This window comes from Sarcophilus harrisii, chromosome 2, assembly GCF_902635505.1.
Source record: "Sarcophilus harrisii chromosome 2, mSarHar1.11, whole genome shotgun sequence".
Classification (NCBI taxonomy): domain Eukaryota; kingdom Metazoa; phylum Chordata; class Mammalia; order Dasyuromorphia; family Dasyuridae; genus Sarcophilus; species Sarcophilus harrisii.
The window spans coordinates 590352593-590372760 of record NC_045427.1 but is presented as its reverse complement, the minus strand read 5'-3'; the positions used below and the strand labels follow the sequence as shown (position 1 = coordinate 590372760).

Below are 20168 nucleotides of genomic sequence, written 5' to 3'. Positions count from 1 at the left end.
TGTACTGAAGTGTGAGCCCTAGAGATATCACAGATATTAATGATCAGACCCCATATAAAAAGCTAAAAACAGGCCATTCATGTGACATATTAATAGCACTAGATATGTCCTGAGCAGGAACCTAAGCTATAAATGTTTACAAACTTAAAAGATTTTAGAGTAAGAAACATGAATTCAGAAAATTGTTGTAATTTCCAAGTTGGAAAGGATCTTATAAAAATATTTTAATCCAACTTTGTCATTTTAAGAGAAAAGTGAGCCCTAAAGAGGTTAAATAACTGATTACTCAAAATCACAAAACAGTGGCAGACTTTGGACAAGAGCACCAGTCCTCTCTCTGACTTGGGAATTAAATGTACTTTCCAATCACTCTACTTTCAGTCTTTACAGAAGGTAGTTTCAGATGGCATACATACCAATATTGCTTTAAAAGGTTGTATATCTCTTGGCCTTTGTGATGGAAGAGATTTTTAAAGTTAGATAGAGGCTTAGATATCATACTTCAACTTTCTCAATTTATGGGTAAAGAACCTGAAGTCCATTCAGGTAAAAGTCTCAGCATGATAAAAAATTTCCAAGCCCCTCAAAAGAAAACTTTTTTTTTCACAGAATCTAAGCATTGGGTCAATTCCATTAAGTTTATTATTATGAAATTTGTTTTAATGAATAAGGTTATTTAGAATGGTAAACTTAATTGTTCCTAAACTCGTTTTTAAAAAAATATATCTTTTTCTTTCTTTGACAGAATATAAAGACAAATATTTAGAAAGTTCTTTGAAACCAAGCGAACATTATCAAAGAGAAAACAATAGGAATTACTAATAAACACAATGGTAATCCTACTTAATTCTCACCAACCACTAGTTTTTCTTGTCAATTGCCTACAGAAAGTTTTTCAAGCAGTTTCTATTTTCAGTTACTTCAAAAAACGTCATCATATAAAATAGTATTCCAATCTCAATTTTTTAAAATGAATTTTTCCACTGGAAAAGCAGGAAACATTCAAAAAATGACAAAGATGATTTAAAAACATGTATATACCTTTACTAGATTAGTAACCATAGTTAAATAAATTTCTGAAGAACAGTCTTAAGAACAGACTCTGAAATATATTACTCTGGTAGTAACATAGTCTAGACAAAGGAAATACAATTAAGAAAAGGCAAACAATACCTACATTGGATAAATATTTATATCCTGTTTTATCTTTTGCTTCTTTTGAAAATCCTAAAAATATCTGATTGTTTAACATAACTAAAACACATTGTGTGCATTCCATATGCACGTCTAGATTATATTATCAGAAAAGTGACAAAGTAGTTTAAATGGAAAAATAATAGCTAACATTTAATTAAGGAAATCAGATGGACAGTATTGGTGTAGTATGGTCTACAGGGCCACAAAGAGACTGGCACAATTGAACAACATTTATTTATGATGGATTTAATTATTTATGAATAGTTATTAACTAAATAGCTAAATGTGACATTTCCACATTCTAAAATATAAGTCATTTAAGTGGAAAAAGAATGGCACTCTCTCAAAAATTACAATTAAAATAAATATAATTGAAACAAAGGATCAGAGCTAAACGGAACCTTACATGGAAAACAAATGCATGAAAGTCATAAAAATTTGATTAACTGAAAATCTGAAATCCCTTCAGAAATTATGTCTCTAAAAGGAAAATATAAACTTTCTTATTTCAGTCACTTGGCTTTCTTTTCTTTTCTTAACAATTAAGTACGTAAAAGACCATTTACTACATTCAAGAAGTCTATTTTCTTGTTAATTTCTGTTTCAAGATAGTTATTATTTATTTGCAACTTAAATCTTAAGAGAGTTGTTAAAAAGCAGAGGTATCAAACACTGCTGAAAGCTGTGTGGCCTGAATCAGATTAAAATACAACTGGGAAATATTTAACCAAATAAATAAAAACATAATAGCAAGTACATTGGTAAAACTGACTTAGAAAACAACATGTTAACAAAAGCATATTGTAATGTTAACATGGTTTTCTAAGTCACTATGTAGGGATTCTCCTGTAGTTTGGTAGGCCCCATTTCAATCTGAGTTTGACATACTGTGCTAAAGCACAGTGGCTTGCCCAGGGAAAGTACTCAGAACTTCTTAACTCTCCGGATAGTTCTCTGGCCAATCAAGTCAGTCAGTATTAATTTTATGTACTTACTTGTGTAAGGGCCTGGGTTAAGTTCTAGAGATGTAAAGAAAAGAAAGCAAAAACAAAAACACTGTCCCTTTCCTTCAGGAGCTCACAGCCTAACGGGAGACAGACCATGCAAATAACTATGTACATCCAAAATACAAACAATGTAGATAGGAAAACCCTCTTTGTTAAAGTTAATGATATTCTGGGGGAGAAGGGATAAGAGTCTCAAGCAAAAGACAGAGATTTGAGCTGAGTCTCAAATGGGCACAGGTGAGGATATCTAGAGCAGACGCCTAGGGCAGATGGAAGTTATCAGGTGTAGACAACAGCAAAGGAGCTATGGAGCTAAATCCCTGACTTGTGCAGTAGGGTCAAAGGTAAGGAACTAAAGAGGCAGGAAAGGACTCAAGGGAAAGTCTTTAAATGCCAAAATGAAGGCTCTTCTGTTTGATCCTGGAATTAAGAGGGACTGCTGGAATTGGGATGGGGGATGGGGATGCTATGAAACTGCCAGAATGATGCTTTATTTAGAAGACCACTTTAGCAGATAAAGGAAGGAGAGATTGGTGTGGGGAGAGACACTAATTAGAAGGCTGCTATCATAGTTCAAGAGGTAGTGAACATCCCCTGGGTATCAGTTTTTTCACTAAAAATAAAGTATAGATAAATTGTAAGATCTCTTCCAGATGTCATATTATAAATTAAGTGTCTAAACATATTAAGGCAAAGAGATGGACAAGATGACCTAAAAGAAACTCTTCAACCATATGATCGATAAGAAATAAATCAAATACCACATTTAAAAAAAGTTTATGGAAAAACATTTCTAGGGAAAAGGTTTTTTTTTTTTTAAATGCCAACTTAAGCATAAAACTAAAATCATTATTTAAGCTTTTTAAACTCATTTACATAGGTTGTGTACAGCTAGAATAACATTTATTCATTTTAAAAACAATAAGATATCTACTAAAATTCTGAATAGATCTTATTCCAGGACCACAAAGAAAAGTCTTTCATTTTTACTTAGAGAGTAAATCTCTTAAAAATTATTGTAATTTCTATTTAGCCTATTTCACAGTAAGCCAAACATTAAACAATAATGGATGTTTGTGTAAGAAAAATGGTAACTGATAGCATCAATGCCTTGGGCCCCATTCAAATTTCAAGAAAATCAAAGCAATTTGTTTAATTTTAATTTTACCATTTACTTAACAAAATTTTTAACAAAGCATTAGTTCAGAGTAATAAAACTGAAGGTGACCACTTCCACAAATTTTATTCAGTTTTTACCTTGGCAAATGGAAAAAAAAAAAAGAAAAAAAACAGTAAACAGTGATCAAATTCAGTAACAAAAGCAGCAATCTCGTGTAAATCCTAGCTATTATTATTTCTGCAAACCAACCTTTTCTGCAAAAGACTGCATTGAGGAATTCTTCTGCTTGTCTCTCGAAACGAATGATTTTTGCTTGCCCTTGTCTAAGCAGAGCTTCTCCCCCAGCTTCCAAAGCTGGTTCATCCAGATCGACTAAATGTTCCTGCAAAAACAGGCAGTGAAGCATTTACAGAAAGTATTTCTCCTCAAAATGCATCCCCCCTAAAATTACATAAAATAAAAACATTTAATATAATTTAAGATAAGTTTTTAAAATCACATTGCCATCTTTAATTTAAACCCAAAATTCACTAAATGACTATGAAATGCAAAAAGTGTGTGAGAGAGAAAAACAGAGCAACATATACACACTGCATGTATGTATTTAAGAGATCAAACCTGCACTAAGATCTGAGGGACAAAAAACATACACAAATATGTACACACACAAAATTCCTTCTTGTAAAATCTCCATTTGTAATTTCATTTAATAGTCTATATAGACTTTTGACAAAAATAAAGTTTTTTTTTTACATATAAGTACTTTAAAAACATTAATATAATAGATTGACAGTACAGCTCTACTGGTTTCTTTCTTCTAATTAGGCATAATAATTTTAAAAAATTTTATAGAAAATTAACATGTTATTATTCTGTGAGACAAGAGAAAAAAAAATCTAAAAGAATTCTGTTTAAAGGGTAGCCAAAGTAGAAGAAAAGGAAAAGAAAATCCACTAATTCTCCCTATCTCTCTACCCAATCTTTGCTTGGACAATGCTGCATTGCCAATTAAGAAAAGCCTCATTGATTCATGCTTATGTCAATCACTGAGAATAATCCAATTAACTGAATATCATACATATAAGAAAATAAGAACAGGAAAAAAAAGTTTAAAATTTAAAAATTTTACTAGAATTCAGGGATACACATTTTTTCTCATAACAGAATTAAAGAGATCTTTAAAATTTTAAAATTGGAATATACACAGACATTATGAAGTATAAACAATAATGAGTGCAAGCTTTTTTCCATTTTTGAACTCCCAAGTGGAAAACTTGTTTATTAATTTCCCTCCACCTTCAATTTCTTTCTTTTCCCCTAAAACCTCACAATAAAACTATGAATATTGTAAATAGCATGCATCTGTTATCAATTATACTGCTTAATTGTGAATAATCACAAAATACATAAGTGTATATTTAAAATAGTATTAAGCTTAAAGAAGCTGTGCCTATTTTAAATGCATATGAAAAATTAAAACTGTCACAAAAAGAAATCTTCCCTGTAGTCTAAATAGTCCTAAAATGATGATAGTAATTCTAATAAAGATTATGGTGGCTGTATTTGCCATTTTTTATATTATAAGGAATTGGTCCAGTTTAAACAATGATTTAAAAAACCGGGTTCAATCCAAATATCATAATATTTTGATAGTAAATTAGCAAAATATGTCTATGAAAGCATTGGTAAATATCAAAAACAAGTTCAAAGAAAATTCTTTCCATAATTAATCCAAAGTTTCACCTAATTGTTCAGAAACTCACTATGAGACTTGTAACAGCCTTGTATTGAAAAATGAAGTCCCTTCAAACTGGGCTTTCCTCTGCCAAAATGCCTTCTATAGTCTTTCAGCATAGACTGTTATCAAAGCAACAAAAGAACTAAAATGCAACCAGTTTTATTGCAAATTATCTGATCATTTTAAAATGTAATGATTGTTTCTACCTTTAAAAATTTAATAATTTTTAAACTAGAGTTAAATGTACTTTCCAATCACTCTACTTTCGCAGAAGGTAGTTTCAGATGACATACCAATATTGCTTTATAAGGTTGTACATCTCTTGGCCTTTATGAGGGAAGAGAATTTTTTAAAGTTAGATAGTGGCTTAGATATCATAGTCCAACTCCCTCAATTTATGGGTAAAGAACCCGAATAGAAAGTTTTCCTGACTTCAGGGCTGGTATTCTATCAACTACAGTATCTATTTACCCTGAGAACTGACATTTTAAGTGAATCTTGTTTGCATTAAAAAAAAAGTCTTGCACATCTATCACTACAGAAAAACTGGTAACATTCAGTTGAGGGAAATATCCTGAATGCTAAAATTATAGTACTTAAAAAAATATAAATATTTCTTAACCATTTAATCAAAGGCTTAAAAAAAAAAAAAAAAAGGAACTGATTCAAGGGCAAAACTAGCAGCAAATACTAGTTTTTAAGAACAAACCTCTCAGGCATAATGTAATAATTGGACTTCTACTTCTTGGCTATCTCCCCTAAACCATATCTCCTCATTATCAGTTACATCATTTTGATCAAACACCTCAGGGGTCTATTACTATATCATATAGTCACTCCAAGGGCCTTAAAATCTCAGTGTTTAGAAAACTAGTGAAAATTTTACAAGCTGTAATTATTCATGTCTCCATGTGATTTAAGGTAAATTATTTCTAAATCTAAGATGGATATATTACATAGAAATCCTTCAGGTCTTATTGACAGTTAAGCAGTGTTTTATTCTTTTCAGACCTAAAATTCATAACAATAATAGTTTCATCATTTCCAATAAAAAAATTAGTTGGTGTTGAAATAATAAAAGTGATAAAATATTTCTCTTTTGAATTGTATCTTAACTAGTATTGGATGAAGTTGTTCTAGAATGACAATTGGCTTTGTTACTGAAATACTGACTCTTGCAGAAATAAATCCCCACAAAGTTCTAAATCCCAGAAGAAAATATTTTGTGGGATAGTCTTATCCAAGGGTTAAGTTTAAAGTAGTGATATCAAAACTTTTTTCAGCATTTACTTATAACACTTTGGGGGGGGTAGGGGAGGAAAAGTTGGCCTATACCTCTTAATTCCTTCAAAGTTCAATTTCAAGCCATCTTCTGCCTTTCTTGACCTTCACCCACTCTACCCAAGCAGCTAGTGCCTCTTTCCAAAATCATCTAGCTTCTATTGTGTATAACTCTATTTACATACACACTGCTGGAAACTTGACTAAACTCTTCAAGGGCAGAGATTGTTGCACTTTTTCAGAGGATGTCCAGAACAGACCAAAGCCCCATCTTCACTCAGAGCACTGATTTTTTTCCCCAATGCCCAGCTGATTGCTCAACTTAATTGGTCTCCATATCACAACCACATGCCCAGCCCCTAAAAGGATAGAAGGTAGGGAGAAAGGAAAACTAGCAAGCTACACTGACTCTGCTGCTGATTCTATCCTCTCAATCTACTCAAGCTACTCCCATCTCTGACTACTCCATGAGCCAGGAGTTGGAGTTCTAGCCAGGCAACCCAGATATCCCATGCTTCTTGTCTAGTCTCTATTCAAATGGATCAGGTCCTTACTGACTCAGCCTGTGTCAGTCTCATAGTTCAGATCTTGGAGGGAGGTGAAAAAGAACAGCAGAACTAGTATCCACCTCCCTGAAGATGCAATGGCCCAAATGGAGCAGCTTTTGATAGAAAATGTTTGTCCAAGTAATCTGATAATCAGCATTAGGGAGTGCATGTAACAGTGTTTCAGAAATCAGGAAGACCTTTGTTCTGATCTCACTTCAGACACTAGTTGTGTGACCCTGGGCAAGTCAGGGAGTTTCTTTGGGCTTCAATTTCCATATCTGTAAAACAAAGGAGCCAGATTCTGTGATTCATAAGATGTTGTCCATCTTATAAATCTATGCACTTATTATCTATATTTTTCTTCAAGCATCCCCACTAATCATCTCTCCAATTCCCTCCCCCCTTTTCCTTTACTCCCTGTCCTCCAGACTCCTGGTCTAGAAAATTGCATTTAGAAATGAAACTCAATCCTTTTCAACTCAGCTTCTCTTTTCAAAGAGCTGGAAACAGTTCCACAGAAGCTTTTTCTTCCTCTACAGTAGAATGAATCTGATAGAGAACCATGGCCTTTTAAGACCACCCCTAAGATAAAAAAGTGTGGCATAATTTCTGGTATGCAGTTCTGGTACACAGTTCTTAGTATTAGGGGCTTAGTCTTGGTTCAAACACTGAGTAAGTTACTGCTGGACAACACTGTTTAACCCAAGCCCTATTTTTTTTTCATGCCATTCACCCTTAAAAAAAATTATCTGAAATGATTCCTTTACAACTGTGGGAAAATGGAAAAATGAAAATACTTTCAACTGGGTATTAAAAAAAAAAAATCAATGATGTTCCATAAATAAAAACTAAAGTCTTGAACCTAACTCCCCAAAAAGTAGAAACTCCTTTGTGACCTTTTTTCCCTCTTACCACTAGTGAATCATAGTTGACATTCTTATTAACATTATCACAGAATCTTTAAAGATACCTCAAATTATCTAAATATAATCCATATTTGAACTGAAATCTCTTCTACAATATATACCTGACAAGTGGTTATCCAGTCTTTTCTTAGTCCCATGAGAAATCCCCTGAGAAGCAGTCTCTTACATTTTTGAAAAGCTTTATATTGAGTTTTTTCCTCCTTATATATGAAGCCTGAATCTGCTCTTTGCCCTTTCTATCCAGTACTGCTAATTCTGTGGCCTGTAAACAAGCAGAATGGGACTGTGACCTATTCTATATTTAAGACCTTAATATACTTTGACATCTTTCATGTCTCCCCCAAATCTTCTCTTTGCCAAGTCATTCATCTTTAATTTCTTCACATGATCATCAAATGGTACCATCTCTAATTTCCTTACTCTCTGGTTGTTTTCCCTAGCCAAGTTCCAATTTAACAAAGTATCTCCTAAAATGTTAGACATAAAATTGAACCAAATATTCTAAACATGGTTTGACCAAGATAGAGTAAAAGAAGATAGATTACCAACTCATTTATTCTGTATACTAGCTCTCTCTCTCTTAAGATAGCTTCAAAGTAGATGCTGGTTTTTATTGTTATAGCCCATGTTGACTATAAGTCACTAAAACCTTTCAAAACTCTCTCCTCACCCAGCAACTGCTATCTGATCACATAACCCCTATACTGAATTTGTGAGATTATTTTATGTAACCACATACATAATTTTAAACTCATATCTGTATGTAATTTTACTTTATTAATAATTTGGCTCATTGTGTTAAGCTGTCAAGATCTTTTATGGAGCAGATGGAGTCAAAACCATAAGCATTTACTAAGCATCTACTATTTTAAGTGCTGGGAACACAAAGAATTGCTTCCTTACCCCCACCAAAAAAAAAAAAAAAAAAAATGCTCAAGGAACTTACAGTCTTATTGGGAAGACAATATGCAAACAAATATGTACAAACAAGAAATAAGATATGCTAAATTGGAGATAATCTTAAGAGGGAAGGCACTAGCATAAATCCCATCTTGTAAAAGATAGGTTTAGTTGGGATCTGAAGTCAGGGAACCCAGGAGGTGGAGATGAGGAAGACAAGAATTCCAGGTATGAGGGGAGATATCCAATTGAAATGAATGAAATTGGGAGATGTCTGAGAATAGCAAATAAGGCTATGTGTTGTTTGAGGAACAGCAAAGAGAACGTTGGAGTAGAGAAAAGTAAGATATAAGAAAACTGGAGAGGTAGGAGACAGCCAGGTTATGAAAAGATTTTATTACTAAATAAAGGATTTTGCCTTGAACCTGGAGCCATGAGAGAATACCAAAGGGAAGAAGTTGGCATAGTCAGATTTGTGTTTTAGGGAGATCACTTTGACAGCTGAGTGGAGGAATACTGGATTTAAGATTTTGTTTCTGGAAATCCAATGTTTTTGTTATCCTTCTTGACTTTGTGTCATCTGCAAATTTCTTTAGCAACAGTTTTAAGTATTAAGTATCAATGACAAAAATGTTAAAAAAGCATATGGCCAATAGCATTGGACTAGATTCCTTTCTCCAAATTTATATTGACCCATTAAAAATTACTCTTTTGGTCAATTCAATCAGTTCCAAACCCTCTAAATTATACTACCATTTGATTTAACATTCCAATGTAAATCAACAATAATAATTCAAGTTTGTTTAGTACTTTAAAGTTTCACAGTTGTTTCCTCACAATCTTCCTGTGAGATCAAAAACTTCATTTGGAGAAGAAACTCCAAGATTATAGAAGACTTTGCTAAGCAAATGTCTGAGATAAAAATGTGAATCCAGGTATCTTGCTTCTGGGTGTAGTATTTTTTCCACTATGCACCATGCTGCTTCTCATAAATAAAATGAGAGTTCTTCAAGTACACTGATGAAATACTTTTCTCTACAACATTCTCTTAATTCATTAGGCCAGTCATTATGCCACAAAAAGGAAACTGCTTCTTTTTCCAAATTCTCAAGAACTACCTCTTTATTAATGTCAAGAATCAAAGTCATTCTCAACAATCTCTAATTTGGATATTCCACGCTCTTTCCAATTTTAAAAATAAAGACATTTATTTATCTTCAGCTTGGCAATACCTCTCTTTTTACCACTAATTTTCCAAGATTACTAATAAAAATAAGTTCATCATTTATATCCACTAAGTTTTTCAGAACCCTGGTGCCTTGAAATCTGCCATGGCCAAAGCTCACCCCAAATTTAAGCTGCTATAGAGGTTTTGCTGTTTCCCTTATTCCCCTCCCCGAGGATTCTGAATAAAAACTAAAATAAGATTACTTAAAATATTAATGCATCTATGTAGTTATATGACCATGTAGCCAACTCTGGCTTTCATCTCTGTCCTTACCTCACAATGTTGAATGGTGTTCTGTTCTTGATCACATTGTCTTCAATTTCTTCTACAGTTAATCTAAGTTGCACACTCTTACTAAGTGGTCTACTTTACCCAAATCTGATCATTCCCCTTCTTGAAATCTTATATTTTTCCCATATCTACAAGAAAAAGTCTTAACCTCTTAGCCCTGGTCTCCAAAATCTAGACCAAACCTATTCTTTTCAACTTTATTCACCAATGAACACAGCTCCAGTAGGTTTTTACAGTGGCAAAAACACTGAACTGCACTCAGCAGAACTTAGTTGAAATTCCATCTCTGATATTTAATATTCATAAGCTCAATTATATCTGTAAAATAAAGAAGCTGAACTAGATGACCTCAAGAGTCCCTTTTCAGCGGTATCTATGATACTATATAAATATATAAATCTTTCTGACCTTTAAAGCCAATTAAACCCAAATCTCCTAAATAAGTTTATTTCTACCCCAAACCAATCTCAGTATTTTCTCACCTACTCTGAACTTCTACAGCAGCTAATGATCTCAGCACTCAAATACTGAAGTGGGTTATCAATTATTTTTTCATTTATAATCATCTTTTTGTCTATTTCCTCAAACTAAATCATACAACTTTTGAGATACCTTTGTGTCCTCACTGAAATGATGTTAATTATGTGAATAATAGCTCAACAAGTTTCATTACTAAATTATTAAATCAATTTTAAAATCTACAATGTCCTCAAATAAAACCGAAATTGTTCTCAAAATAACTATATTAATTTCTGATTTGGAGATAAAAGTTTACCTCCTAATGACACTAGGAATATAAGTTTCACTTAGTAAATAGGTCATCACTCAATTTTTGATGTAGTTGCCAAGTTAATCATGGGGAAAAAAATAGAAAATCTCAAGTTAATGAAATGTTTAGGGAATAATATTCCAGTTAAATGAAATATTCCCAATTTACTGAACTGGTAGTGGGAAAATTACTACAAGAGATACCAAAACATTTGTGTTTTGGCTGCAGCTCCACGTCTGCTAGAAAGTCAAAGTTTGAACCACATCGATTTATCCACAAAACTAGGATAACAATATCTGCTCTTCTTGTCTCAATGGACTGCACATGGATCAAACTAGGATGTATATGTTTGCACTTAATATTAATGTACAATACAAATGTTAAAGATCATGAATGAATATTTTTCACTTCATTCCATTTCACTAAAATTTTCATAAAGTATATTATCCTGCTTTCTGCTTTAATAGGAAGTGATGAGTACCAAATGTGTGGTACAGATAATAAATCCTTTAAGAAAGTAGAGGGGCAAGCAATCATTGAGGGTTGGAGTACTCAAGAAAGGATCTGAAGAAAACCTAAGCTGGTCCTTGTAGGCTTCTCAGGTAGAGACAAAGTGTCAAACATTTTAAGTAAGTTGAAACCCTCTAAGCAACTCTTAAGAAGTTAAGAATCCACAATGGAGAACAGAGAATAGACTAGTTTGGAACAAAGAAGAGTTCCTGTAAAAAGATAGTAGAGAATGAAACTTAAAAGACTGGCAGAAATAAGACTGCAGAAGGGATTAAATATCAATCTAGGGTGTCCAATCCCTATCCTATATAGAAGAGCCACAGAAGGTTTAGAGACAAAGATAAAGATAAACATTTACAAAATAAATTTTTGGTTAAAATCACATGATAGTGGTTGGAAAAGAAACATAGAGGGATCAGATTCATAACTGATATAGGTCCAACTGAATGAGGAATCTGGGTTCAAATATCACTTTCAATGTTTACCACCTCTGTGAAACTTTGGGGAATCACCTAATTTCTTATTCCTGAGTTTCCTAATCTATAAAATGCAGAGGCTGAATTAGGTGACTCTAAGGTTCTTTTCAATTCTATGATCTTGTGACTATGAGACTATGTTTTAAGTAATGAGGTTTTTGATAAAAATAGTGACGAGTAGGTAAAGGATGGAAATGCATGAAGGAAAATCAAAAAGATTTAGTAATTATTTAGTAGTTAAAATATATGTAGAATGAGAAGAAGGAATTATGAGAGTTTCTAATGTTTATTAAGTACTTACTCTATGCCAGTCACTGTGCTAAGCACTGGGGATGCAAAATAAGACAGGCGATGCAAATACAATCTTCTAATAATGTGGAAGAAGTATATAATATGTATTTTGCATTGAATATCTTGTTAACTTTTGAGTACTTGGACAATACAAACATAAGTAAAACTATTCTGTTTAAAAAAAATGATTATTTACCCTATAAATTATATTATTTAGACTCAGAATGTTTTTTTTTTTCCAGAATTACAATGTATTAGAAAAAAAATTAGGACTAGTAACCATTGATCTCAAAGACTAACTTAAAAGATTAAGTTCTCTTGGTTCAGAATGTTTTTAAATAGTTGTACAATTCAAACTTAAAATAGTGACTCTTCTGCCTAATTGTCTATTTAGCTTCATTCAGTCACTCATGTAAATGAAGTAATGCTAGCTGGCACCTAAAATCACCAGAAAGAAAATAATGGACAGAATATCTAACACAAATAATTTATATTAATATCTCTAAGAATACTGGGTTATATAAACATTTTACATATAATCATGGGTTGATCTTGCCTTTCCACAACTAAAAAAATAAGAATTTTTAAAATTATACCAAACATGAAGTTCCATAAGCTTCATAGTTACCTTTACTTTTTCCCTTCTTAAGCAACAGAATAGACAATTTTCATTAAAAGTCCAATCAGAAACACCTTCAGGTTCACAGTCTGTAAAATTATAGCAACAGCAAATTACTTATGGTAACAAATATGCTTAAAAGCAGTTTAAATAATCATTTACTATAAAGTAAAATAATGCTTTACCTTAAAGTGCTAAATTCTATATTAGCACTATATTTGTATTTATATGAATGTATGATTGCTTTACATAAAAGCATTTTTTGTCTAACATTCATGTCCATAGCTTTAAAAGAAATATGTATGTATGTGTGTACGTGCACTGTGTATAATTTCAATCAATATGGAACTGTGAACAAGAGGGGAGGGGAGTGAAGAACAAATCACCAAGGTAACATAGATTGTCTGGAGACTAGCATTTCTGTTATTAGGAAAGCAGAGAGGGGGGGCAGGGGGGCGCAGGGAGAAAGACTGAATACCTTTAAATAAACTGAGATCTTTTAATAATCCAGGTCCAAACAGCCCTTCGAGGATACTTTCAAACCCTAAGAACAAAGGGGGAAAATGTTAGTGTATCTCCAAAAATGTACAACAGTAGGTCTATAATAATGATAATATGCATTTATCTATTGCTGGGGTTTGGGGTAAAGGGGGCGGGGAAAAAGGACTTTGTCTTTTAGTACTAAAAGATCCCTGGGTCATTTGTGAAGAAATGAAATATGATAAGCTTTAAGAATTTCTATACTTTTATCGAACATTCCATATAAATCCCCACCCACTCACCCCACACACACACACCACACACACATACAAGCTAGACATTAGTAGAAACAACTTTAAAAATAAAAAAATTCACTGGTGACTCCATATCCAAAAGAACACTTTCCCAAAAATGTCTTGACATTTCTTATATTCTATAGACTCAATTTCTTACAGCCTAGAAACTAGATTTCAAAAGATTGTCTCTTTTCTGCTTGTTCACTATTGCTCTTCTATCTTATTAAGCAATTCTGACCCACTGACTGAATCTAAGTAGATACTTTCTAAATTACAGCCAAGAATTAAATTGAAAATTTAGCAATAAATGAATGAAAAATTTCTATATTGCTGAATAAAATAACTAATCATAATCTCAGAGTATCCCTGCTTTCTCTTCATACAACAATCATCTAACATCTTTGGTACAGTCAATCACTAACCCATAATTTCTGAGAAAAGAAAGGTTCAGATTAAATCTGACCACAATTGAACAGATGATAATCAGATGTTCAAAACCAAAACACCAAGTATACCCAAGAGAAAATGAAAAATTCTAAAACCACAATACCCTAGTACTATCACATGGTCATGTCTAATGAAAAAGACCTATTCACAGAAATGCAGAATATACCAGAAAGGTTGTTTCAAATGATAGAATCTGCATTATTTGTGTGAAAGGTACACAGGTAAAATTCCATTCCAAAAAATACAATTACAAGGATCAGTTTTATGCTTTTATATTTTCTGTGAGACTTACCTAGGTAAATATAAAGCAGAACAACTTCCATCAGTCTTCTTATTTAGCCTGATTGTTTCCAACCTTTCCATAATCCCCTCATAGACTATGCCTTCTAGTTCTACTATCTCAAGAGATCAAAGTCCCTTTTATTGTCCCTATTCATTGCTTAAATCTCATTCTAGTCACAATCAGCTCTACTTCATTGATGATTTCTCTGCTGTCTTCTCTTAACTCATTCAGTGACTTCCCATGTATATCTGACACAATGTATTTCTTACATGCAGGTCATCACTGGAAACAAACTTCAACCCACACATGCTCATCTTTACAAGACTCTCTGAAATTAGTTGCAATTTTGATTCTGAGAATCCCAGACATAAAGAATTACACACACACACACACACACACACACACACACACACACACTTAAACATAGATTTTTGTTGTCACTAGCATTTTGGGACCATGGAAAAAATGTGAAACAATTTTAGGCTCAGCAATATAAATGTTAGAAAAACAACTCAGGTACATGTTTTGGTTTTTGGGGTCTTTTTTGATCCATTTCAATATGGATTGTAGAACAATCTTTTTCTAGTTATTGTAGATTTCACTGAAAAATTTTCTATGATCGAAACGTTTCCTCATCTCCTAAATTATTCGTGCACCCTTAATCCTCTGAAGTGTAACTATTCATCCCATCTTTAATTGAAACTGTTTTCTCCAGTTACTAAGGACCTTTCATTGCAAAATCTAAGGATCTTTTTCAACATTCATCCTTAAGCTCTCTGCATTTTTCTCTTTAATATTCTCATTTAGGTTTTCATAATACTTCTCTAATCCATTCTCCTCATACCTACTTAAATACCTCTCTTTTTCAGTATCTCTTACCGAGGTCTCATCTCTTAGTGATGAGTCTCATCCCTAGAGAGAATTTATCTCTCAAGGCACTGTCAAGGCACTCTCTCTATCCTTTTTCACTTGATAATCTTAACATCTACTGTACTACATAGGATTCTCTTCATAGATTTTTCAGCCCTAACCTCTCTTTTGATCACCAGTCTCTTACCTGTAACTGCTTAGACATCTTGAACCACAGATCTTAAAATTTAGCATGTTTGAAAATGGACTCCTTTTTCATGCTTTTTATTGTTTAAATTTCACTTTATTTGCAATCCTGAATTTTTCCCTCCTTCTTCCCCTTCTCTCACCGACTAAGAAAAACAAGAACAAAACCTGTTATAAATATGTATAGTCAAACAAAATAAATGCTCTCATTTGCCATATCCAAAAAAGGTCATAATATGCTTCAATGCTTCAACACTGAGTCCATAAGTTCTCTATCTGAAAGATGGATAGCATTTTCAGCATGATTCCTTTGGAATTATCATTGATTACTGTATTGATCAGTTATGAAGTCTGTCACAGTTAAATATCATTACAATATTGCTATATGACAATATCATATTATGTATATAGTTTCTCTGGTTTTGTTCATTTCATTTTGTATCTCCCTAGGTCCCCTCCATCCCCTAAAAACATTCCCTTTGTCATTTCCTATAGCATAATAGAATTCTGTCACATACACATAACTTATTCAGTCATTGCCCTAACTGATGAAAATCTCCTAAGTTTCCAATTTCTTTGACAATACAAAAAGAGCTGTTATGTTTTTGTTTATATGGGTGCTTTTCTTTGTACTTTGATCTCTTTGGGGTATAAATCAAGTAGTATTACTGAGCCAAAAAGTTTGCATATTTTTATAGCTTTTAGACCCAGTTCTAAATCATTCTCCAAAATGGCTGGGCTAGCTAGCTCCCAGCTCTACCAACAGAATGCATCCGTTTAACTATTTTCTCACATTCCTTCTAGCATGGGGCATTTTCCTTTTCTGTCATTTTATCCAATCTGATAAGTGTAAGATGATGCCTAATAATTGTTTTAATTTTCATTTTTCTCATCATTAGTAATTAAGGACTTTTAAAAACATAACTATTGATAGCTTGGATTTCTTCCTATGAAAAGTATCTATTCATATCTATCAATTAGGAGATGCCTGTTATTCTTACAAATTAGAATCAATGCTCTCATATGAGATTTTTATCATAGAAAAAGACTGCAAAGACTTTCCCCCTCAGTTTTCTGCTTTTCTTCTAATTCTGGTCATGAACTTTTATGTATAGCTGTCACAGGTAATTTCTTCTATGTTTCTCCAATTTGTTTATGATGTTAAAATCTTGTACTAATTTGCAACTTGTCTTAGTATATAGTGAGATGTTGATTTATATACCTAGTTTCTGCCACACAGCTTTCCAGTTTTCACACTCGTTTTGTCAAAAAATAAGTTCTTGTTCCAATATCTTGGGTCTTTGGACTTGTTAAACACTAAATTATTGTACTAACTTACTTATTCCTACTGCATAGCTAATCTGTTCTGCTCATCAATCTCTCTCAATAGCCTACCTGTGTTCTAAACTGTTTTTTTTTAATCAATTAAAGTTTTGTAGTAAAGGTTTTGAGCTATGTCTCATCCAAGCCCTCTTCCTTCCCTACATGTAATAAAAAAATTAATTCCCTTAATATTTTTAACCTCTAATTTCTCCAGAAGAATTTATGATATTTTTCTAGCTCTATAAAGTTCTTTGGTAGTTTAATTGATGAGAAACAGGATAAACAAATGTTGTCTCAATCTACCCACAACCAATTAATATTTCATCATTTAGACCTGTATTTGAATAGAATATTTTATAATTATATTCATATATATAGATCACGTGTATCTTGGAAAGTAGACTCTCAAACATTTTTTGTATTATCTCTAGCTATTTTATTTTATTTTCCCCCTGAAACAATTGGGATTAAGTGACTTGCCCAAGGTCACACAGCTAGGAAGTGTGAAATGTTAAATGTCTGACACAAGATCTGAACTCCCATCCTCATTACTTATTCTATACCACCTATCAGCCCATCTCTATTTTAAACATAATTTTACTGTCTCTTCCTGCTGGATTTTATTGATAATATCTAGAAATGCTGATATTTTATATGGATTAATGCTACAACTTTGCTAAAATTGCTCATTGCTTCAATTAGTTTTTTTTTTTAGCTGATTTCCTAAGGTTCTCTAAGTAAATCATTAAAAAATGTGGAAAGAGTGGGATTTATGAATCATATAACAGAGGAGAAACAAGTGCAATACAGCCTTACACAGAAACATGTGAATGTAGTATTTGTGTGTGTTTATGACTATAAGTGTGTGTGTGTGCATAATTATATCCTTGCTTAATTGTAGCCTTTTAGAGGAAGGTAGGGAGAGAAAGGAAAGGACAAGAAAATAAAGCAATAAATGTACAGCAGACAACAAAAGAAAACCTACAAGGAAGCAAAGAAAAGATGGACAGCTCTGAATACAATGTATACTCTTTATTACATAGGCTTTCTTGAAATGAAAGTTTCTTTCATATTCTGAATCCTCTCATGTTCTACAGTGCACCTACAATTTTTTTTTTTAGCATTACATTCAATAAATCAAAAATAAATAAATAAATCGAGGGGGGTCATAAAAGGAAATTGTTTCAGTGATTCATTCTTTGACCCACTTATTTTTTAGGATTTAGTTTTCAATTAATTTTTTGCATTTTGCCACAAAGGTTTTTTATTTGATGTAATTTTCATTGCATTATGCTACTTTGCATTTGTTTTATGAGATTTTATATACTAGATGGGCAACTTTTACCAAGATACCATACACAGGTAAGAAATAGGTAGTCTTCCTATTTCCACCCTCAGGGTCTATCATTTTCTAAAAATCTATACAGGCCCTTCATTTATTTTTATTAATTTATCTAGATATGAAGGCTAAATTGAAAAATTACAGATATATTCTTTATAATTTATTCTTCCTGTAATTCATTCAATTTTTCCTTTAAGAATGTAAATGTTGTATGACTAATATGGAAATGTTTTTACCATAGATCAAACTGCTTGACTCAAGGTTGGGAGAAGGGGAAGAAGGAACCAAAGACTTTGGAACTCAACATTTAAAAAAGAATGTTAAAACTTACTTTTATATGTAATAAAAAATTTTTTAAATAACATTATTCAAAAAAAATGTAGGCAAGCCATTTAATGTATATTTAGTATAAGAATTAATTCATTATTTATCTACTCTATCCCCTTATTTTAACTTTATATGTATATTCCAGTTTCAAGTGTGTCTCTTGTAAATATATTGTGGGATTATAATTTCTAATCTATTCTGCCTACCTCTTCCACATTATGGGTGAGTTAAACCCCTTCACAGACACAGTTACAAGTGCTATTTCTTTCCATCCTGTTCTCTTATACTTTTCCTTTTTTTTTCTGTCCTCTCCTTAAGAAAATTCTTTTGCTTCCGACAAATCCTGCTCTCTTATCCTTTTTCTTTCCCTTTTGTATCTTTGATGGTTGAAATGTATTTGTGTTCCCAAGTGCAAGTATGTTATTTATTCTTCCCTCCTTAGTTCAGATGACAGGTTCTGAGTGTTGCCGCCCATTCACCCCCACTTCCTTCTTCTTGTATAGACTTTTACTTGTGCACTTGATTTATACTTTCTCCCTTCTCTCAGTGTATTCCTCTTCCACACCCTTTCCATTCTTCTTAAATTAAAATCATCAAAACATCATAAAATCACACCGAGATTCTCTAATTAGATTCCTTATGATGACTAATAATAAAGGTTCGGTGAGATCAAATGTAACATTTCCCCATGAAAAAAAATATAGCAAGCCCATGTTTCTCTTGACTTCTACTCAGCTCTAACCTTTTTAAAATCAGAAATGATTAGAAATCTTTGATTTCATTAAAGGTCCGTTAAAGGTCCATTTTTTCCCTGTAGAATTATATTCACTTTTATTGATTAAGTTATTCTTGTGTATAAGCCTGAATATTTTGCTTTGTGAAATATCTAAGCTCTCATCAACTTTGTGATGGCTTGTACTAAATCATGTGTGATCCTGACTATTATTCTTTGGTACTTGAATCTTTCCTTGTTGGCTACTTGCTTTTTTTTTTTTTTTTTTTAATTTGATGTAAAAGCTAAAGTTTTAGCTATGTTTCTAGAAGCTTTTATTTTGCGGTTTCTTTCAGGAAGTAACCAGTAGATACCTTCTATTCCCTCTTGTCCTTTAGTTCTAAGAGATCTAGGCAGTTCTCCCTCCTATTCCTCCATTATTTCTTGAAATAACATTTAGGCTTTTTTGGGAGGTGGGGAAAGGGCTAAGGAAATCATGATTTGTAGGCAATACAATGATTCTTAAAATTATTACTCCTCAATCTGTTTTCCAGGTCAATTTTTTGTTGAGATACTATATATTTTCTTCTATTTTTTTCAGTCTTTTGATTTTGCTTTATTATTTCTTTTTTCCATGTCTCGTGGAGTAATCAGCTTCTATCTGGTCAATTAATTTTCAGGGAGTTATTTTCTTGGGTTGACTTTTGTATTTCTTGTTCCAAAGGTCCTCTTTTCATATTTTTCTTCTATAACTCATTTCTTCACCTACTTTTCTCATTTTTTAAAAGTAATTTTTTAGCTTTTCTTTAAACTCTTGCTTGAACTCCACCAGAAATTCTTGTGATCCAAATTCCATTTTTGCAATTGGTCTTGAGTTCAAATTGCTTTTTTTTTCCTTTGAGATTTTGTTTGTAGGTGTTTTCAAGTCTATTCATCTAGGTTTATATTGCACTTCCCTCTCAGTATGGAGGGATTCTATTTTTGGGGGGAGGGGGTGTTCA

At 32.5% G+C, this 20168-nt stretch overlaps 1 protein-coding gene across 6 annotated transcripts in view; it reads right to left on the bottom strand.

The window, feature by feature from the left end:
• The window catches only part of LCOR (ligand dependent nuclear receptor corepressor), a 126202-nt gene that overhangs the window by 45866 nt on the left and 60168 nt on the right, over positions 1–20168 (bottom strand). For 4 of the 6 annotated variants that reach the window (XM_031956181.1, XM_031956184.1, XM_031956185.1 and 1 more), the window contains 3 exons: positions 13380–13445; positions 12911–12990; positions 3574–3706 (listed from right to left, as the gene is read on the bottom strand). In XM_031956181.1, the coding sequence (XP_031812041.1) occupies positions 3574–3706; positions 12911–12990; positions 13380–13445 (279 nt within the window). The remainder of the gene's footprint in view (positions 1–3573; positions 3707–12910; positions 12991–13379; positions 13446–20168) is intronic. The other 2 variants (XM_031956182.1, XM_031956183.1) reach the window with 1 other exon arrangement.